Source organism: Urocampus carinirostris, chromosome 11, assembly GCF_059441175.1.
Source record: "Urocampus carinirostris isolate Australia breed hairy pipefish chromosome 11, RoL_Ucar_1.0, whole genome shotgun sequence".
Lineage (NCBI taxonomy): Eukaryota > Metazoa > Chordata > Actinopteri > Syngnathiformes > Syngnathidae > Urocampus > Urocampus carinirostris.
In genome coordinates, this window is record NC_142359.1 from 34,114,037 (window position 1) to 34,133,502 (window position 19,466).

At 39.4% G+C, this 19,466-nt stretch overlaps 1 protein-coding gene across 1 annotated transcript in view; it reads right to left on the reverse strand.

The window, feature by feature from the left end:
• The window catches only part of dvl2 (dishevelled segment polarity protein 2), a 28,664-nt gene that overhangs the window by 6,411 nt on the left and 2,787 nt on the right, over positions 1–19,466 (reverse strand). The window contains exons 2-12 of the mRNA XM_088347476.1: positions 12,510–12,579; positions 9,324–9,481; positions 7,721–7,830; positions 6,891–7,020; positions 4,452–4,542; positions 4,294–4,363; positions 2,594–2,733; positions 2,440–2,516; positions 2,292–2,359; positions 2,087–2,221; positions 1,884–2,015 (exon numbers count right to left, since the gene is read on the reverse strand). Coding sequence (XP_088203602.1) covers positions 1,884–2,015; positions 2,087–2,221; positions 2,292–2,359; positions 2,440–2,516; positions 2,594–2,733; positions 4,294–4,363; positions 4,452–4,542; positions 6,891–7,020; positions 7,721–7,830; positions 9,324–9,481; positions 12,510–12,579 — 1,181 coding nt within the window. The remainder of the gene's footprint in view (positions 1–1,883; positions 2,016–2,086; positions 2,222–2,291; positions 2,360–2,439; positions 2,517–2,593; positions 2,734–4,293; positions 4,364–4,451; positions 4,543–6,890; positions 7,021–7,720; positions 7,831–9,323; positions 9,482–12,509; positions 12,580–19,466) is intronic.

Genomic DNA, 19,466 nt, shown 5'->3' on the forward strand with positions numbered 1-19,466 from the left:
AAACAAGTTCGAAAACGCACAAGGAAGAATACAAACTACAGTACTAGGGCTGCAACTAACGATTATTTTAGAAATTAATCATTTGGTCGATTATTTTTTCCAATTATCGATTAATTTTGGTTTTTAAAAAACCCATTTTGAATTTCCTCTGTTGAAATATTAAAGTAAATGTGGAAAAGACTTTTTCTACCACCTTATCCAAATATCATATTACATTTAGACTTAACATACAAAACAAAATTGAAGAAAGAGCAATGAATCAAATTTTTGCGCAGCTAAATTTTTATCCGCCAAAAAAATATAAAAACTGTAAAATCCAATTTTCAAAATGTTGTCAAGAAATTTGTTTTTTTTGTTAAATCTATGAATATGATAAACAATCCCAATGTGCAAGTGATACATAACATGCTTAAGAATCTGCCCCTTGTGTTGAAAAAAACATCTAATTATTATTTTTCTTTTTACTTGATATATTTTATTAATTCATTTTGATTTTGTTTTCCCTGTATTTCTGCATCACTTTCTGTTCCTTTAAAAATGGGTGATTCTGTAGTGTTTGATTGTTTGGTGCCAGTTTTGTCTGTAACGATGCAATGTTTGACAAAAAAAAATGATTAAAATTACTTTTTATAAAAGGATCGAAAGGCGCCCTCTGTCGGACAAAAGTTGTACGACAATCTCACAACGTCTCAACGAGATCCATGGGTATGCACTTATTTGCATTGATTTGTGCTAAGTGACTCATAAATCCAGCAACACGACTAATCGATGAGGTTATTAGTTACCAACGCTTCTAATAATCGATTTTATTGATTCATTGTTGCAGCCCTACAAATTACAGACTCAAAGTCACCAAAACGCCCAATTTTCAGTTGTGTCAGCTCACTTAAGAGTGAGGTTCTTAACCTACAAGTATTGTAAAATGAATATTTACATGATAGTGTATCTATTTGTGCTAAACCCACATTTCTTAGATGTACTTTTCCTATCCTATGAGTATTTTGAAAAATGCATGTTTATAGGATAGTTCATGTATTTTTGTTTGGAATCTTCCCTCATCTCATCTCATTTGCTGCACCGCTTATCCTCAATAGGGTCGCGGGGGTGCTGGAGCCCATCCCAGCAATCATCGGGCAGTGGGCAGGGGACACCCTGAACTGGTTGCCAGCCAATCGCAGGGCACACAGGGACAGACAACTCGCTCGCTCATTCACACCTAGGGACAATTTGGACCGGCCAATCCACCTGAAATGCATGTCTTTGGAATGTGGGAGGAAACCGGAGTGCCCGGAGGAAACCCACGCAAGCACGGGGAGAACATACAAACTCCGCACAGGAATTCCGGTAGCTGGATTTGAACCCACACAGGAGGTTCCCGAGACGTTAGAACTGTGCCGCACACGCGCCAACCACTGCGCCGCCGTGCTGCCCTGTTTGGAATCTTGTTTCTTTTAAATAATTACGTTTTTATCAACCACTGGGAGGCGCCAAATACTACACACTTTTCCTTTAATGGTAGAAATGAGCCAAAGTATTTCTGGAGTTAATGGTAGGAAAACAGCTACGTGCCCACATAATAAATAGGTTAAAGGGAAAGATTCTCGATAACAAAATATTTAAAAATAAATAATTAGAAAGGTGCCAGTTTTGTCTGTAATGATGCAATGTTTGACAAAAAAAAATGATTAAAAATACTTTTTATAAAAGGGTCGAAAGACGTCCTCTGTCGGACCAAAGTTGAACGACAATCTCACAACGTCTCAACGAGATCCATGGATATAAAAGGTCCATTTTATAAAAATAATTTATGACTTCAAGATATTCAACAGCAGGGTTGTTTTGTGGCCATTGTTGCTTTGAATCAAATGCTTGTGCTGGCTTACCAAGAAAAGCGTTCGGGATGGTGATTTTGAGCCACATACGATCCCTGACTTCCAGCCCAGATTCCGGGGAGGCCATGGCCTTGGCCACCGATGCCATGTCCGAGTGGAGGGACAAATTGAAGTCATCAAATCCTGCAAGACAAGACAGTTAGGATAAAAATCCATGCTAGCTGGCAGTGAAAGGCACATCGGGGCAGTCTCACGTTCGGTCTCTGTGACTGAGGAAGAGGAAGTGACGGTACTGAGGGAGGAACTGCCCGGGAAGGCCGGGTAGGCGCCACTCATGGCCACCGAATGGCTGACCCATGCCGCTGGGTCGATGGGCCGGATGGGTTCATCTGCACAAGCGCAGCGTTCAGTTGGAAAGCGAAATTGCAAGCAGTCACCTGGCTTTTTCTGCTTACTTACTTCGCGGGAGAGTGAAGTAACCTTGTGGGGAAGGGTCCCAGCACTTGGCTACTGTGAGGATGATGGGTCTGGCAAGCACAGCAGACAAACATGGTCGGTTGCTGCGTTCATCGAATGGCGGCAATTTACATAGTCATGATGGGCTCACCCTGGCTTGTGCACGATTTCCCGCAGCACACGCACGGCGTCGTCGTTGCTCATGTTCTCAAAATTTATGTCGTTTACCTTGGGACAAAAAATATATTCTCGTGAACTTAAGCCGTTCGAACACAACTCAAAACTCTGCCAATGAGTCCAGTCACCTGCAACAGCATGTCCCCGGGTTCGATGCGTCCGTCAGCTGCCACAGCGCCACCTTTCATAATGGAGCCAATGTAGATGCCGCCATCACCTCTTTCGTTGCTTTGGCCCACGATGCTAATGCCCAAAAAGTTGTACTTCTCTGTAAAGCCAAAAAGCCATTTAAACGTCAACATTAAAAAAAAATAGTTTTAGGGGGAATATCCAATCCATTGGATTACAGCATGAATTTACACAACCTGAGGTCCGGACCATTGTCATAATCATAATTGCTAATCAAGCCTCGGAAGTGAAATTTCACATTTAATTTGACACAACTGTACATGGGTGGCTATTGTTTTTTAACACATGGTTTTCAATTACTGTAAATTCCGGACTACAAGGCGCTGGCATTTTGTTCCCATAGGGAGTTATAGATAATGTTTTCCCACCATTTACTTGCACTCATTCAATTACTTTACTTTGACATTCAGAGCAGAGGGCATACATCAAATTAAGAACAGTCTGCAGCCCTCGCATAGCTGTGTATTAATGAAACAATCGGATTCCCGGGTCCGCACCATTTCTAAGCCAGCTGCTAGGCGCCGGTAGAGGTGACCCACACGATATACGGTGTACTGCCGGAAAAGGAGCGCCGCTGCGAAGCCCTGACGCCCACCTCAGCTTGGGAGATCCGCAGGAATGGCCCGGTGCACGTCGACCCTTATCCCAATGGAAAAGGTGCAAAAACTAGGGGCTTGTAGGACTGCACAATTTTGGAGAAAACCTAATTGTGATTTTTCATACCTGTATGGCATTTTCGGACAAGATTTTCTAGTTTTCTTTTTTGTGAGAACTTATAGTAATATGCAAACTTGGTTTGAGATGATGTATATGACTGCAACAAAATAACTAAAAATAAAAACAGAATTGCAGTTGAATAAGTGGTCCTTATTATCATTTTACTGATGTATAATGAAATTGGGGGGTTCGAGTTAGATTTAGAAAGTGGCTGGCTAGCTACACAATAGCATTGGGTAACCGTGACTTCAGCCAGGTCACCGCGATGATTAAAATACAAGCGTCACGAATGTAGCGGATTCCCACGTGTTGAAGCTCCGGGTCATCTGTTTTATAAGTAACGGATCTGGTGTTGATGGAAACGGCCTCCGCAGGGGTGTTTTAAGAGTGTTATAAGCCCAGCGGCCGTAGCACTGGGGGCTTTTTCTCCTGACACCGCCTCAGTCGATTTCCAGACGCGATCAACAATCCAGGGAGCACCTGCTGGTGATCATTATTTCTTTTCGCTCTTCTGACTTTCCTGAAAGTCTGATTTAATAATAATTGTAGTCCAGAATTTTATGGTATTTTACGAAAGTTGAGTTGCAGGTTTTTAAAAAACATTCAGAAAAACGTAGACATGTTCAACGTGGCTTTCAGAGTAGCTGAGCAAAAACGGTGAGTATGACAACAGTTGCATCAAATGATTGGATGACTGCAACTACCAAAGGTTCACTCAAAACGTCTACCAGACACGACCTCTAAATACTCTTTTTTGACTATTTCAATGTGCCTAATATGTTGAGAATGTTTTACCTCATCAAAAAGTGAATTTTAATATTTACAGTGTTTGCCTAACCTGCTAACTTTGCGAGACATTCTGATTGATCAAAAACATTTCTTCCAACTCAAGGTTGCAAAAATAATTTAAGTAGGTAAATACCCATGTTGAGCGTGACAGTGATGATATTCAAGGACATTGTGGAGTCGGTCACACTGCTGAAGGAGGAGGCCTAGAATGAGTCAAAACTTTGTAAAATCTTCACATCACAGCGCAGGGGGACCAAGATTGGACAAAGCAAAGGACAAATGCGGTCGCACCCTTTCTAAGCGAGGGGGGCGCTGTTTCCTGCGCCGTCGATGTCGCTTCATGAGTCTGGAGGCCGTGCTCTGTTCCGTTGCGCTGCTGAACCTATGCAATGGCAGATGTTAAAAAGAGAGTTTAAAATAAACAAAACGATTATTCCACATTTAAATAACATTTTTAAAAAAAACGGATCATATATCAACATCATTGCGAGTAAGGCTGCATGATTTTAAGAAAAAAACCTAATTGCGATTCTTCAAACCAGTATTGCAATTTCGATTTAAAAAGAAAGGTTCATTTTTTGTGCTAGTTTTATTATTTTTGTAAGTATTTAACCCTTGGATCCATAACCTATCAGTATACACATTCTTCCATGAATGGAGTCGATAATTAGTGGGGGGAATAAATAAAAATACATGTCATACACATGTTTTATGGGGAATACCTTGAATATGACAGTATTACAGCTTTTTTATTTTTAAAGATTTTAAAGAACAACAACCCACAGGATCATTTGTTATCCTACTTATATAATCAAGGGTAAATACTAATGACAGGGCCATCACACTGTTGAGAAGCAAAGACATGTGTCGTATGATGTCACCTGTCATGCCAAGACATGCCAAAGTGATCAAATTTGACCTAAGACCAGGTATTGGTATTGTCCCAGCTGTTTTCCAGCTAAGATTCCCTGGCTACACTCATCTGCATGTGATTGCAAAACAATATTCAGGCGAGAATAAAAACCTTCTATTTCTGTGTGTTCCAACTTAGAAGACTCAATGTTGGTGGCACTTGCAATGACTATTTCAGTTGGGGACAAAACTTGAGAGTGTTTCCTTTCAAAAGAGACCAAAACCGTTCAGATTCTCCAAACAGTTCAACAACAGCACTCAATTTACTTATTCGTCTTGGACTGAGATTGTTAGTGAATATTACAGGGGTCAAACTTACATAATCAGCACCCTCTTTTAGTGAGCTTTGTAAGGGTTGCGGTCTATAAATCCTTGAAACAACAGAGGTGTCGTGCAATGACACAATCGCACTACGTCACATCGCACTGTCGATTAGATTTCGGTTAATCGTGCAGTAACTGAGTTATTTTGGCACATTGTTTGTTATTGCTCGCTGGGGCAAAACACAAGCCAGCGTAGACAACAGACAGGACCTGCGATGATCATATCAATCATTAGCGAGGCAATGCTTAAATTGGAAAAACAAATTTCGACCTTTCTTCATTTTGACTCCTCCCGGCAACGGTGTGATTCACAATGGACGAAAAACTCAAACTGGACAAGTTTTGGTGAGTTTGTTTGTCTTTCGCTTTGTAGTTTTAAAAAGTTGCTTTGATGCACTAATAAAACATTGCTCATATTGTTACTTGACCTGACTATTTTATGTACTGTATGTATGTACAATATTGTGTTTTTCCATTGTGCAACGGTTAGCACATTCGCATAACACACGAAAGGTCTGAAGTTCGAGACAGGGTAAAAAACATTTGTTGGCCTTGAAAAGGATGGGAGACACTAGGCTGTACTTCCCCAAGACACACCACAGGAAATTCTGCCTCTATGATCTTGTGATAAAGGGATACACCCACCCACAATGTATGTATGTATGTATGTATGTATACATGTGTGTTATTTTCCTCGGCACGTAGGCTCAATGTTGTCAAAGTTCATTCTTTAAGATAAAATACAATGTATTTCTTTTGTTACAATTTTTCAGGCCAGGTTCTTGGACGATTAGAAATCTTGGTGATCCCAGTGGCGAGCTACCCAGACCAGGAATCCAGCAAGTGTCTGATTTCTCAGAGCTCCAGAAAGTCACGGATAGGAATCGGATTATTCCTTTAGCTGTCTCTTGACTGTGGACTGCTGAACTTTAAGAATTAATGTGTGCCCATAGCAAATACCCATGGATTTGGGATTCCCTGAGTTCGAGAACATTTCTTTACTCATTTGATGAACCATCTTGTCATTCATTTGAATTGTTATTGAAATTTGAATTGGAGTATGAACTTTAAATTCTGACAGAAAAACAAACAAAATTTAGGTTGATTCTAAAACCCTATCAGTGCGCATAAAAGTACATTTTGTAACTAAAAATAGGTTTATCAACCTATTGAAATTAGAGGATATGACCGGTCAATATAGTGAAACATAAATATAACAGGGTTATTAAACGAAGATTATCCAAAATGAAAACTTTGCATTGAATACCTTAAACCAAGTAAGGGTGTTTTTTACAATAATTTATGTTAGATTTTGTTTATTAAGTTGCTGGCTCTAGTTCAAAATAATTTAGACCCTGATGTTTCCTCTATTGATTTGACCACTCATCAGACCTAGTCCAGTAGCTTTTCCCTCTTCTGCCTAACAGCATAGGCACTACACAAGTCAGATAAAGGAGCAAGCCTGGGTTCAGACAGCCAGGGATTGTGGCCTTACCTGCTCATGGTGTCGTCGTCATCTGAATCACAGAAGCTGGTGCTTTCCAGTTCACTGCTCATCATGGTGCTGGAGCTCTCGTAGCCTTCAAGGTGGCGCTCTAGGCCACTCTGGCCATTGACACCAGCTCCTAGAAAGGGCCAATGCAGTAGTCACGTTTTCTCCGACTTCCCCAATTGACATAAGGCTAAGCCCCATTATTTCGACCAGCTGTGTGGGAAGCGAATCAAATCTCCAAAAGTTTACATTACTATGACTAGAGCCCTTTTGACAACAGCTAACAATCACGTACGATTACCAACGTACAAAAACTAGCATATAACAGGCCACTAGTAAACAAGGTGACATGATGTACAACGCAGCCAAGAGCTAAAATTGGCTGACGTCAGCCAAAAGTTAGGAGATGTTAATGGTATAAATGACTGTATATTTCTCTCCAGCAAGGTGACAATAGTTGCATGAAATTCTATGTTGATTTAACTAAGAACAGATATAGACATCCTTATTAATGTCATCCATATTAAGTTGGTGCTGTGGTCGACTCTGTTTACAGCTTGGGAAGGGGTACATACAGCCCGGCCTCACAGGATACCTCGTATTGGATTTGCATGTACCCTATGCACAAAGTTTGACCATTTTAACGTTTACGTTTAAAAATAAATAAATAAATAAATAAAAATATCATCTGATTAACTGCAATGCATTTAAATGGACATGTCAGCAGAGAATGTCCGAGTCTATTGGCTTAGCTAAACGCACCACGATTGGCTCATCATATTTGAAGGCGGAGCTTAGCCATAGGACAATTGGATCAGGTGACTGTGGCTCACCATGTTGCTCAGTGCTCTCTCTGTGCAGAGGTCTCTCTCTCCTGAAAGAAACCACAGACTCTGTCTCCGTCTGCTCGTCCAGAGTCTCCACGCTGCCCGTTGCGTTGGGACTGCAAGAGATATGGTCTCAAAGTTGGGACGGCATACGACTCAGCAATGAGTTCATTAGCAGTGGACAAAGCAAGTCAAACTAAAACTGAAAATAACTTTTTGACAGCAAAATCAAATGGAGGAAAATTCACAGGCGAATCATATTACCGTGTTTTCTGCACTACGCGGCATGTCAGATAATAGTGAGATAGGGCGATAATAAGTATTTTCTCAGATATTTTCGTGTATAGGTGACACCCGACTATGAGACGCATGGAATTAAAACTACTGCGAGAGCTACCGTATTTATTTGAGTATAACCATTGCGTAGTTTACAGTATCAGTCGAAATCGCAAACATTGTGTTCAACAGGAATTGAGGTTCGGTCCCGGCGGTGAGAGCGCAGAGACCTAATCACTAGACCATTAGTGATGCAGATGACAGATGAAAAGGTATTCAATTTTATCTGGTTATTACACTATTTGTACTCATGGTGACAGAAACAGATGTTAGAGAATGGAGAAAACAGAAAGCTGTCCTAAAAGGGAAAAAAGCAATGAAACACAACGAGGGAAAAAACCTCTTTGGTGGATTTGTTAGTGAATCGGATTTTGTGTTAATTTTTATCTTTCGGGACAACATTCTTTAATCTCTATTCTCTAAAATTTGTTGCTGGCACCATGATTCCTGCTGCAATGTTTTGCAATTTTGGTCAGTGATTTTTTTCGATTGATCAATTATTGCACAAAAACGGTAGTATACCAAAGGCCTGGGTAAGAAAACAATAATGATAATTATCGCTATATAACCTACATGCAACCAGTTCCCCCCTTGAGAAGATATTTACTTGGTTAAAGGGACAGCGTGTAAGATTTGGTGCCTTGTAGTGGTACTTTTCTTCTAGTGAACTTTCCTTCAGTAAAAAAACAACAAATCCCTACTTAAGTCGTCGCCATGTTTGTATGCCGTTTTATTGCATGCTCTGGAACTGTTTTTTGTTGTAGTTGTCAAATATTACACACTGGGGCTTTAATGTTCTTCATATTTGTGAAAAAGCTGTGTAATAGTTTGTCACCACGCGTCTTTGTTTTGATATTAAAGATTGGTTAAAGCAGCATCGGATTTTGTCACAGTATTTTGTGGTATATAAGGCGCACCGGGTTATAAGGTGTAGTTTCGAATTTCAGGCTAATGTGGAGGTTTTAGATGCGCCTTATAGTCTGGGAAATACAGTAATAGGAATTCATCTTATAACTTTTGTCGATGAAACACGCTTCAACAAATTCTTAGATGTATTGGTGTTTACAGGTGATAGCAACTCCTTTGTTTTTGGTGTATGCAAGACATTTGGAAATAATTGATAAAAACGAGACAAAAGCTGAGAATAGCGACACGATCAAGCTCACAACACGGACAAGCCGAATATTCATTACGGGGGGCACTCCTATTTGCTCTCAATGTAACCTCTAAGAGGGAAGTAAACCAGTTTTGTCATTTGGGTCAAGAATCTTACTGGAAGGAGGGTGGTCTGGAGTCACCGATGCCCCCGGTGCGTTCTGCTGGCGGAGGGGGCAGCGGTGGAGGAGGGGGCGATGGCTGGGTGGACGTTTCCACAGGGGGAAGCGCCACTGAAGCTGCAGCATCTGGTGTTGAAACCTCTGAAGAAACAAGCTGACATGGGAAAAAAGAGGGAGCAGTAGAAGTTGGCAATAAGAAAGATGTGAGTTTTGAGAGGTACGTTGGGGTAGTGACTGATTTTAACATGAGCAATTTTAGGCACCGGCGAGCATGACGGGGACCCACTTCATTTGAAGTTGTAGCTCATCAAACCAGGGATCGACCAATGTGGGTTTTTCAGGGCCGATACCGATTATCAGTATTAAGAGAAGGCTGATAACCGATGTTCGGAGCCGATAATTATTTGCTGTTATACTTAAAAGTTGGTGCGAGAATTTTTTAGTAATGCAAAAAGAAAAAATATATGCTATGAATTCTAACAAACTTTAGTAGCTCTCTGAAACCTTTGACAGTAAGTAGTTTTAATTTCAACACTACTAACATGATTAATCTTTCACAAACCAAAAGTTAACAGTGCAGGAAATAAAATTAGGCTCTGCAGCCACTCGTACAAAATGAACATAAAACCTTTAAAAGCTCCTTGATTTTTTGTTTTTACAGAAAATAAATAAAAATGTTAATTCAACCAAGATGACTTAAATTAATATGCAAAAAGTGCATGGAAATTTCAACGGAGCTCTCAAATTGAAAAGTGTGGGCGATCCTGTTTTAGAGCCAGATTAGCAAACCAATGTTATGGTAACAACTAATCACTCAGTCTTCCACTTTAGCTCAATTTTATGCTCTCTCTCAATCACAAACACACACGTTTGGTTGCCGAACTAATGTTATGATAAGAGCTAATCAGTATCCACATGAATATGCTTCACTAAAACAAGTTACCTACATTTGTTTCGCAATCTCTTAATCACACACATACTTTCTACCACAGGCTAAAATCTCAATACTATCTATTAACAGTGATTCACAGGCATTTTGGGACTCAGGAGTTAGCAGAGTTGTCGCTGTTTACTCCGCTCTAATGTTATTCTTCCTGCTTCAGTGACTCCGCCCCAGGTCACTTATCCAATTAGAAGGAGCGTAGTGGGGAGTGTGTGAAGCAGAAGTCAGGAAAAAGGGAGAGAAAGGCTTCATCTGAGCTTAAAAATTGTCGATACCGATATACTTTAAATGGTGCCAAAAATCAGCCCAGCTTGCGTCTCCAAATGCTTTAATGCCGCAATACCAAAGTGAGACCAATTTTCAAACAAAAGGATTCAACGAATTAGACTTCAGATCCACCCTCCAACAATCTGTGACTGTAAAGCGCCTTTTGGGATCCCCCAGTTTAGGCTAGCCCACCCCGCCCTTCTTTGCGTGCAGCTCACATATCGCTCCCTGGGGTCTATTGGCTTGAAAGCGCTCCCTTCATTCTTATGCACTTAACAGATGCTTTAGTCTGAAACCTGCTCAACTGGGCCAAGTACATTTTCACGTTTTAGTCTCTACCTCAAATGGTACGCACGAGCCAGGAAGAAGCAAACAAAATGTTTGACAAAGCCTTCCTAGCTGTCCTGAAGATCTTCAGGGACCTTCAACCATGCATTGATCGGCCAGCCCATCAGAGTTATTCTGCAAATGCCCCATTACCCTTTTTGATAACTCCAACTGGGAGTTATGGTGACTGCCTATAAAGCTGATAGAAGATTAAATGTCAGTAATATAGGGCTGCAACAACGAATCGATAAAAAAAACATTAAAATCCACTATTAAAAGTGTTGGCCGTTATTTACCTCGTCTACTCGTCATGTTGCGCAATTTTGGAGCCACTGAGTACGTTGAATTAATGCAAATAAGTGCAATGGATAATGTTGTGAAGTTGTAGTACCACTTCTGTCTGGTAGAGGGTGCCTCTGGACCCTTTTTATAAAAGTGTCTTTTTTTTATGGAACAACAACAAAATTGGCATAAAACAGTCAAATATTATGAAGTTAACAATTTTAAGGGGACAGAAAGTGCAGCCGAAAAAAATATTCTAAAAATGAATGAATATAATAAAGTAAAAATAAAAATGATGACATGTTTAACTCAACACAAGGGAATGCATGCTTAATGGTGGGGTGCGGCATTTGAAAACATAAGACTGCAATCATGAGTAACGATTTTGAGTGCACTTCTTAGACGTGCTCTAATAAACAAAAAGCATAAGGGCTCTTTGAACCCATTTAGGTATTGTTAACACATACTTAATAGAGAAAATATTTGAATTTTAACTTTTTAAGGACACCTGAAACTACGGACCACACTTAAGCTTATTATATATCATATACACATTAATAATCTGTATCATATTTAAAGAACAAAATTGTGTAAGTATTTTTGTTTATTGTTAAGTTATTTGACTAACACTTGGATTTTTTAATTATTTTATTTTACAGACTGTCCCGTTGTTTTGTGCACTAATTCTCTATTTATCCAAAACTTCATTACTTGAATAAAGAGGAAATTAAAAATGTGTTTTTTAAAAATGCAATTTTTTGATTAATTGAGGGAATAATCGATCGATATATTGATTATTAAAACAATTCTTGGTTGCAGCCCTAAACTAAAACTGTAATGACAGTCACTAGCTGCAGGTAACATTCTTTGTCTCAGCTGCCCTGTGTCAACTGCAGGGAACTTTAAGTTGGTGACAATTATAGTCTCTATGGACCTCAAGTGGGAGACAAACAAACTACAAGCCTAAATAAGCCGAGTAGAAGAGCTACAGTATGTCCTGCAGCTGCTGCTGCTGAGGCAGACTTGCCACCTGCCATTGTCCAGACAGTTCAATATAGGAGTCATTACGTCAATATAGGAGTCATTACGTCAATACAACAGTCATTACGTCAGTCCAGTTTGATCCTGCTAACTGCATCTGAGAACAGATAAAACCAACAAACCTCTTTCACATTCTTGCCACCAAATTCAGCCCTGTCACTTAATGAGGCGCTGCCAAACCATGTAAATCAAATTCCAGAATAAACCCAATTTTAAGGCAGCGAGTTGTCATTGCAAGATGTATGGTATATTTGGGAGTCTTGGGGAAGAAAAAAAATCAAAAGAGGTTGATGGAAAAATGCGTTTGATACTAAGTACTTACCCAGGACACCACACGACCATTAAAGCACGGCAACTTGGCGCCATCGTCTGAAATCTCTTCTTTCACCACACTGAAAGAGGAAACAAAACTTATTTAACAAGTGTAAAAATAAAGATCTAGCCTTAAAAGGTGCTAATTCAGGAAGGCATTTTTGTCCTGAAAATGGTTTAAAAACATGGTTCAATCAAAGTTCTTATATAAAAATGTCACTGTAAACAAGGATAGCAACGTGTTTCTCTTTTGTGCAGACGTTGCAGGGCGACGAGAAGGAACGTGCACAGTGTGTGTATAGCTCCACCCATTCTACCGCTCATCCAATCAAATTTCTCTGAGTCAGAGAGCTTTTGGGTGTTTACGGATTGTTTTGCAGCTTTTCATTATAAAGTGTCTCAACAATTAACAGATTTTTTTTAACAAAGCTTCCATATAAAGGTTTTTTTTTAAAATTGATTTACAGCCAAAACAGGGTCTGTTGGTGTGACCTCGACTTTAAACAGTAGTCAAGACTGCTCTATATATACTAGAACCCCTCATAATCAATGTTGCCTTGGCTTACCACGTGTCATGATCGGTACTGCTGTATATCAATACAGTCAATGATTGCGCATGTCACATTTTATTGCCAAGTCAGATGTACTCATAAAAAGAGCCATATATGTTCCCGAACCCTGACTTAGAGGGACAATGTGTATTACTTAGCGACCTCTAATGGTAAAACAACTTAATTCATTAAAAGAAACAATATTTAAATGAAAAATACATGAACTACTGTATTATATAAACATGCATTTTTCAAAATACTCAGAAAGTTAAATCTGTTTTACATAACAGTAGCCTCACCTACATAATGACATAATTGACCACCATCTTGCTGCTATGGACACAAAAAAAACCTGGGAAAAGGCTAGGCGTAAAAATAAGAAAAAAGTTTGCTTTTTGGTCACTGTAGTTTGGATTCCTGTGATTTCAAGCACTTGTTTTTCTGTTGAACTACACAATACAGTGACATCTAGTCCCTTTGTAATATTTTGGTAAAACGTCGTGTAAAATAAAAATTGTATAGGCTGACAAACATCTTAGAGTAACAAACAAGAAGAAAGTAAGGGAAACGCTGACAACGGGGTCGGGAAACTTTTTGACCCATCGAAGCAAAAATATTTACCATGTTTCTGAGCGAGGCACACCTTTTTTACAGACAAAATTCAACAAAAGCGCTAAACCCGCCTTCCAGACAAAGCCAATTCTTCAGCACATTTTCTTCCACTGTGTGATGTTTTATGATTTGATCAAATCTATAAAATAATAATGCCAGAGTTTTTGTCCCATATCAAAAAAATATATACAGAGTAAAATTTGTCTAATTTAAGGGCAGTGTTCCCTCTAAGCTTGGCGCGTGCGCAATTGCGCACTGCTCGCACATTCTCAGCGCACAAGAAAATTTAGCCAGCGCACACAAATGAGGGCTCAAAATTATTAATTAAGAAGCGACTCAAGTCAAAGTTACAGTGCATGAAGGTAAAAATACACGGATTCCCCTAATGTTGTGTCCTAAATACGGTATTTTGAAGTCAAGTCGAAGGAGAACGAAGTTGAGTAAAGTTAGTAGAGTTTGTCTGGGAACCGGCTTCTTCGGCTCGGCTAACTAAAAGGAACCGGCTCTTTCCGGTCCTTAACGGCTCTCCGGGTTGTTTTTGCTTCTTAAGTCCCAACTTGACTACAATATTATGTAAAATTATGCACAAAATGACTTGAAGGAAGGGGGGAAGTGAGCAAAAAAGAAAAAAATACCAAAATGAAAAAGTAGTGAAAAGCTGAGAAAAAAAGAAACAAAAGGAAGAGAAAAAAGAAGGAACATTTTTAGAAAAAAGCCAGGAAAAAAGAAAAGAAAGAAATGTAGGAAAAAAGTAAATAGAGAACAAAAAGCTCGAAAAAAATAAACACAATGAGATTTTTTTAAAGGAATTTTTAAAAAGTAGGAAAAAAAAAAAACACGGAAAAAAGATCTAGTCGGCGGCTGCAAGTTAGTTGGAAAACTTTGCAACTTTAAAATTGATCCATAAATAAGGCGCACTGTATTATAAGGCGTATGGTCAGCTTTTGAAAAAAATAAAGGCTTTTAGGTGCGCCTTATAGTGCGGAAAATACGGTACTTCCACAAAAAAATGTGATTAGGTACAGTTCTGTCTCTTACAACCGACTAAATAAGCCCCCAAAAATGTTATATAATAATATAATAATATGCGACAAAATAGGGCTCCTTAAAGTTTTTATTGTGAGGGCCAGACTTTTGCCTTCTCTGATTAGGGGCCAGGGCAGTTTGTAACATGAAAAGTGTGACACTGTCAGTGCCTAAATGTACAAATGTCTTGTTTTTTCAGAAAGTTACAATCCCATAACGCTTCTGGATTCTTCATAGAACAATTATCAGAAGATAAATAACAAAAACTATGAACAAATAATATAAAAATAATCCTCCCTTGTTCCTTCACAAAACAAATTCAGAAAATAAACCATAAGACTACCTATGAAATAAATAACAACCAAATAACACTGTGTGGGTTCTTCACAGAAAAAAAAGTATGTGGAACACGGTTCAAGTTCAGCTTGGTTGACAGAGCACTGGACCACCAGAGGTATAGATGACTGGCGAAATGGCATTATGACACTATTTTAGTAACGTTATCACACATGGATGTTAATTTTATTGTTGGTTCAATGGATGGAGGCCTTAACTAATAGGGTCGCAGGGGCACCACTCTTTGTGGTGTGTCTTGGGCAAGTGCAGCTTGGTGGTGCACAACCCTTTGCATGCCAACACATGTTTCCACCCGGTCTTGAACCGGAGACCTTTCGCGTGTTAGGCCAATGAGAATAAATCCTATTCTATCACTTTCATTGTTTCATGATAAACGCACAACAAAATTAAGATTCATCTTCTGTACCGTGACTGAAAATAGTGTGATAATGAGGTCAAACCCTGATAAGTTAGCTATACAACTGGTTGTTTCACCCTCAACCATGCATTCCGGTTGGATTCCGGTTACAACCAAAAACCCGCACCAATACTTTGAGTTCTTTTTAGGGAATTAAAAATGAATGTATATATATATATATATATATATATATATATATATATATGGTATATGAAAGGAAATCCAAATGCTTTCAGGTATTGTTCAGAAGGCTGGATCGAATGTGGAGCCGGGCCATGTCTGACCCATGGGCCATAGTTTGGGGAACCCTGATTAATATTATCAACCCGGTAGGTACAACACTACTACAAGCACAAGAACCGCAAACAGGGTTCGTACATCTTTTTCTAGGCCAGATTTAAGCACTTTGTATGGACATTCCAAGCCGATTCCAAATGTTTCCAGTACCATTAACTCATTCAGTGCCATACAGTATAAAAATGTTTTCAGAAGCATTTACCCTTGATGTCAAAACGTAAAAATACATTTTTAAACTATCTCAAAGGCGTTGGCATTAGTATCAAGTTTCCAGGAATTATATCAGTATGATAAATCACTACTTGATGGCACGAGTGGCTTTAATCAGATCTTTGTCAACACTTGTACAGAAGTTTCGTTCCTGTACCCACCGTATGACACGGTATGGCAACTGTTGGCGCTGGCTCATATGCAGAGTGCGTGCAGTGTGGTGATAAAAGCGAAGTTCAGAGTTTGTAAAACTATTAAATGCCAAATTCAAGTACATTTCTTTGAAGATCTGTAAACATTTTAGTTATATTCCATGTCTTTTTCACCCACCCTCTGCTAAAAAATAAGATTACTAATTACTAGATAATTTGGTGCATATTTTTTAATTATTATTGATACTATATAACTGAAAACATGTTTTTATCTGAGGAGCCGTTTGAGAGCCAAAAGAGTTATCCTCAGTGAGCCAATCCAAAAGAGCCGCTTCTCAAAAAATAGACCAAATTCCTAGTCTGATAAACCAGTCCTCTTGGGTGAGACAGTAAGGGGCAGTAACGCTTCACATGACAACTCAAATATACGACTGTAGCTTGCGTCATTTTTACGGGCACTCTAAAAAAAAAACTTCATTTAAAATTGTGGTCTACCGAGTCAGACTGCCATGCAATCTGGCAATGGCAGCAATTTCAAGCACCCGTACGGACCCTAGAAGATATATGTAAAGACTGTTAACGCTTCAAAACTTTATTCTTTCTAAAAAATAATTGAATACCTTTTTTTTTTAAATCGACAAAGTGCTTTCGTAATTGTCGGGGCAGAGAGGGATGATGTTTTGTGTACCTCCATGATCAGAATGACGATCTGAATCATGTGATCATTTCACCGGAAACAACGGGGGCTGAAATGTCTTTCAAAGTTCATGCATAAATTCAGTATTTTTGCAATAAATTGTTATTTTGCAAGCCAAGTGCCATTCTGATAAAAAAAGCACTGAAGTGAACGGTCAGAGGTTTTCTTGGAAATGAGTATTTTCAAGAAACCTAGCAATGTTCAACTGTTGTTTAATACACAATTGTAAAAGATAGAAGCATACTTTTTTTAAAGAAAGTAGAGGGTTCAAGCTTTCTTTTAACGTGCCCTATACCTATTAACTTACAGAACTCTAAATTTCCTGTAGCCCTTTAAAAAATAGTCAAAATGGCAAAAATTGGCTGGCACTTCCCATTTGGGAGAACACTTGGACCGGAATCATGACTTGACTTGACCGAATAAGTTAAAATCTGGTGAGAACCATGTATTTACAGAGTCACACATACGTCTGCAATTTACACATGTGATTTTTAATCTTGCATGTGCATCTATCAAGACATGTTTATTAGATCTTGATTAAATCGCAAACATATTTGTGGAACTGAACAATACGCGTGTATATATTTGAAACAAATCTCTTCCCATATAGGTGTCGGGCAAAAAGGACAGTAAAGTTTAGCTTACATTTTCAGATGCAGGAAGGTCTTCCCATTACAATTTACCACTGGGAGACATTACCCTATTATTTGCATTGACCATAATTGATACGTAATCCTTCCCTTACACGCCTTTCATAGTGCCCTGTTTAGGTGTAGCGTGCTCCTGTCCCGAAGCAGGCAATGACGCCTCATATTTGCCATACAAATTAATGCCAGCAGTCGTTTAATCAAGAGGAAAGAAAAAAAATGCAATGGCAAAGCCATCAGAAAGCAGAGTTAGCGCCATTTTCAAGCGGATATGTTGAGAAAAATCTCATTAATTTTGATTATTTACAACCATTTCACCCAAAATACACACACTTTTTCAATCCTTGAAAACAAAAAATTAAAATTCAAGCATTTTCAAGGAATTCCGGCACCCGTACAAACCTCTCCCGCATTCCCCAGCAGGAGGATTAACAGCCAGCACACAAAAATCACTTGATAGAGGGTATATTGTTGTTTGTTAATGGAGAACGAAGGGTAGTGGAAGGAAGTCCTGCAATTGAAAGAGTGGCTGGCTGGCAAAAGCGCTTAATTTCAAGGGACAGTATTATTTAGAACCTCCTAGTGGTTATTTTTTTTTTCCTAAAATACTTGAAAAAGTAGTGGCACAGCAGCTGAATGATTTCATGTCCGAGAACAATCTCTTTGAATCAATGCAATCAGGATTCAGGGCTAACCACTCTACTGAGACAGCTCTGATTAAGGTAACCAATGATCTCCTACGGGCAATGGACTCGGGCGCATCATCACTTTTGCTGCTGCTGGACCTTAGTGCTGCATTTGACACAGTGGACCATAATATCTTGCTAGAACGGTTGGAAAAATGGATTGGTCTCTCAGGAAACGTCCTATTATGGTTCAGATCCTACCTCTCAGATAGGACACACTGCGTTAAATATGGCGAATTGACATCTGAGCCATTTAGTGTTACTTGTGGTGTTCAGCAGGGTTCAGTGCTTGGCCCCCTTCTCTTAAGCATTTATATGCTTCCACTAGGTGATATTATTCGCAGGTATAATATCAGTTTCCATTGCTACGCAGATGACACTCAACTCTATCTCCCGATGGAGGAATCTGCCACACTAAACTGTGGAAATTTGGAGGCCTGCCTCACTGAGATAAGAGTGGATGTCACTCAATTTCCTGCGTCTTAACTCTGAAAAGACTGAAATGTTAGTTATTGGTCCATCTAAGTCCCGTGACTTATTCTCTAAAACCGCTGTGAACATAGACAATTGCCACATCACACAGAGCGACTCACCTAAAAATTTAGGTGTCATTTTCGACCCCGATCTGTCCTTTCAAACACATGTGAAGAAAATTACTAGAACCGCTTTCTTCCATCTCCGTAACATTGCTAAAATTCGTCCTATACGTTCTCAGTCGGATGCGGAAATCATAATTCATGCGTTTGTTACCTCCCGTCTCGACTACTGTAATGCACTACTTTCCGGTCTTCCGATGACCAGACTCAAGAGTCTTCAGCGGGTACAAAATGCTGCAGCGAGGCTTTTAACAAGGACAAAAAAGTACGATCACATCACCCCAATTTTGGCTAACCTGCATTGGCTCCCTGTTAGCCTAAGATGCGATTTTAAGGTTCTCCTACTACTATACTGGTACAAAATCATACATGGACTTTCCCCCTCATATCTTTCAGATCTGAGCTCCCCCTATGTCCCGGCCCGAAGCCTTCGTTCCGAGAGCGCCGGTCTCCTGGTGATCCCAAGAGCCAAGAAGTGTTCCGCTGGTTCGAGAGCGTTCTCCATCCGGGCACCGGTGATGTGGAATGCTCTTCCCCCTGAGATCCGATCTGCAACCTCAGTGGAAATGTTTAAATCTAAGCTTAAAACTCACTTCTACTCTATAGCATACGAATAACCTAAACTTCTTATATGTAATAACTTGTGAAGCCCTTAGAGACTAATTGTGATTAAGGGCTATACAAATAAAAATGACTTGACTTCCTTAATTTGAATATCTACGCATACTCACAGACACAC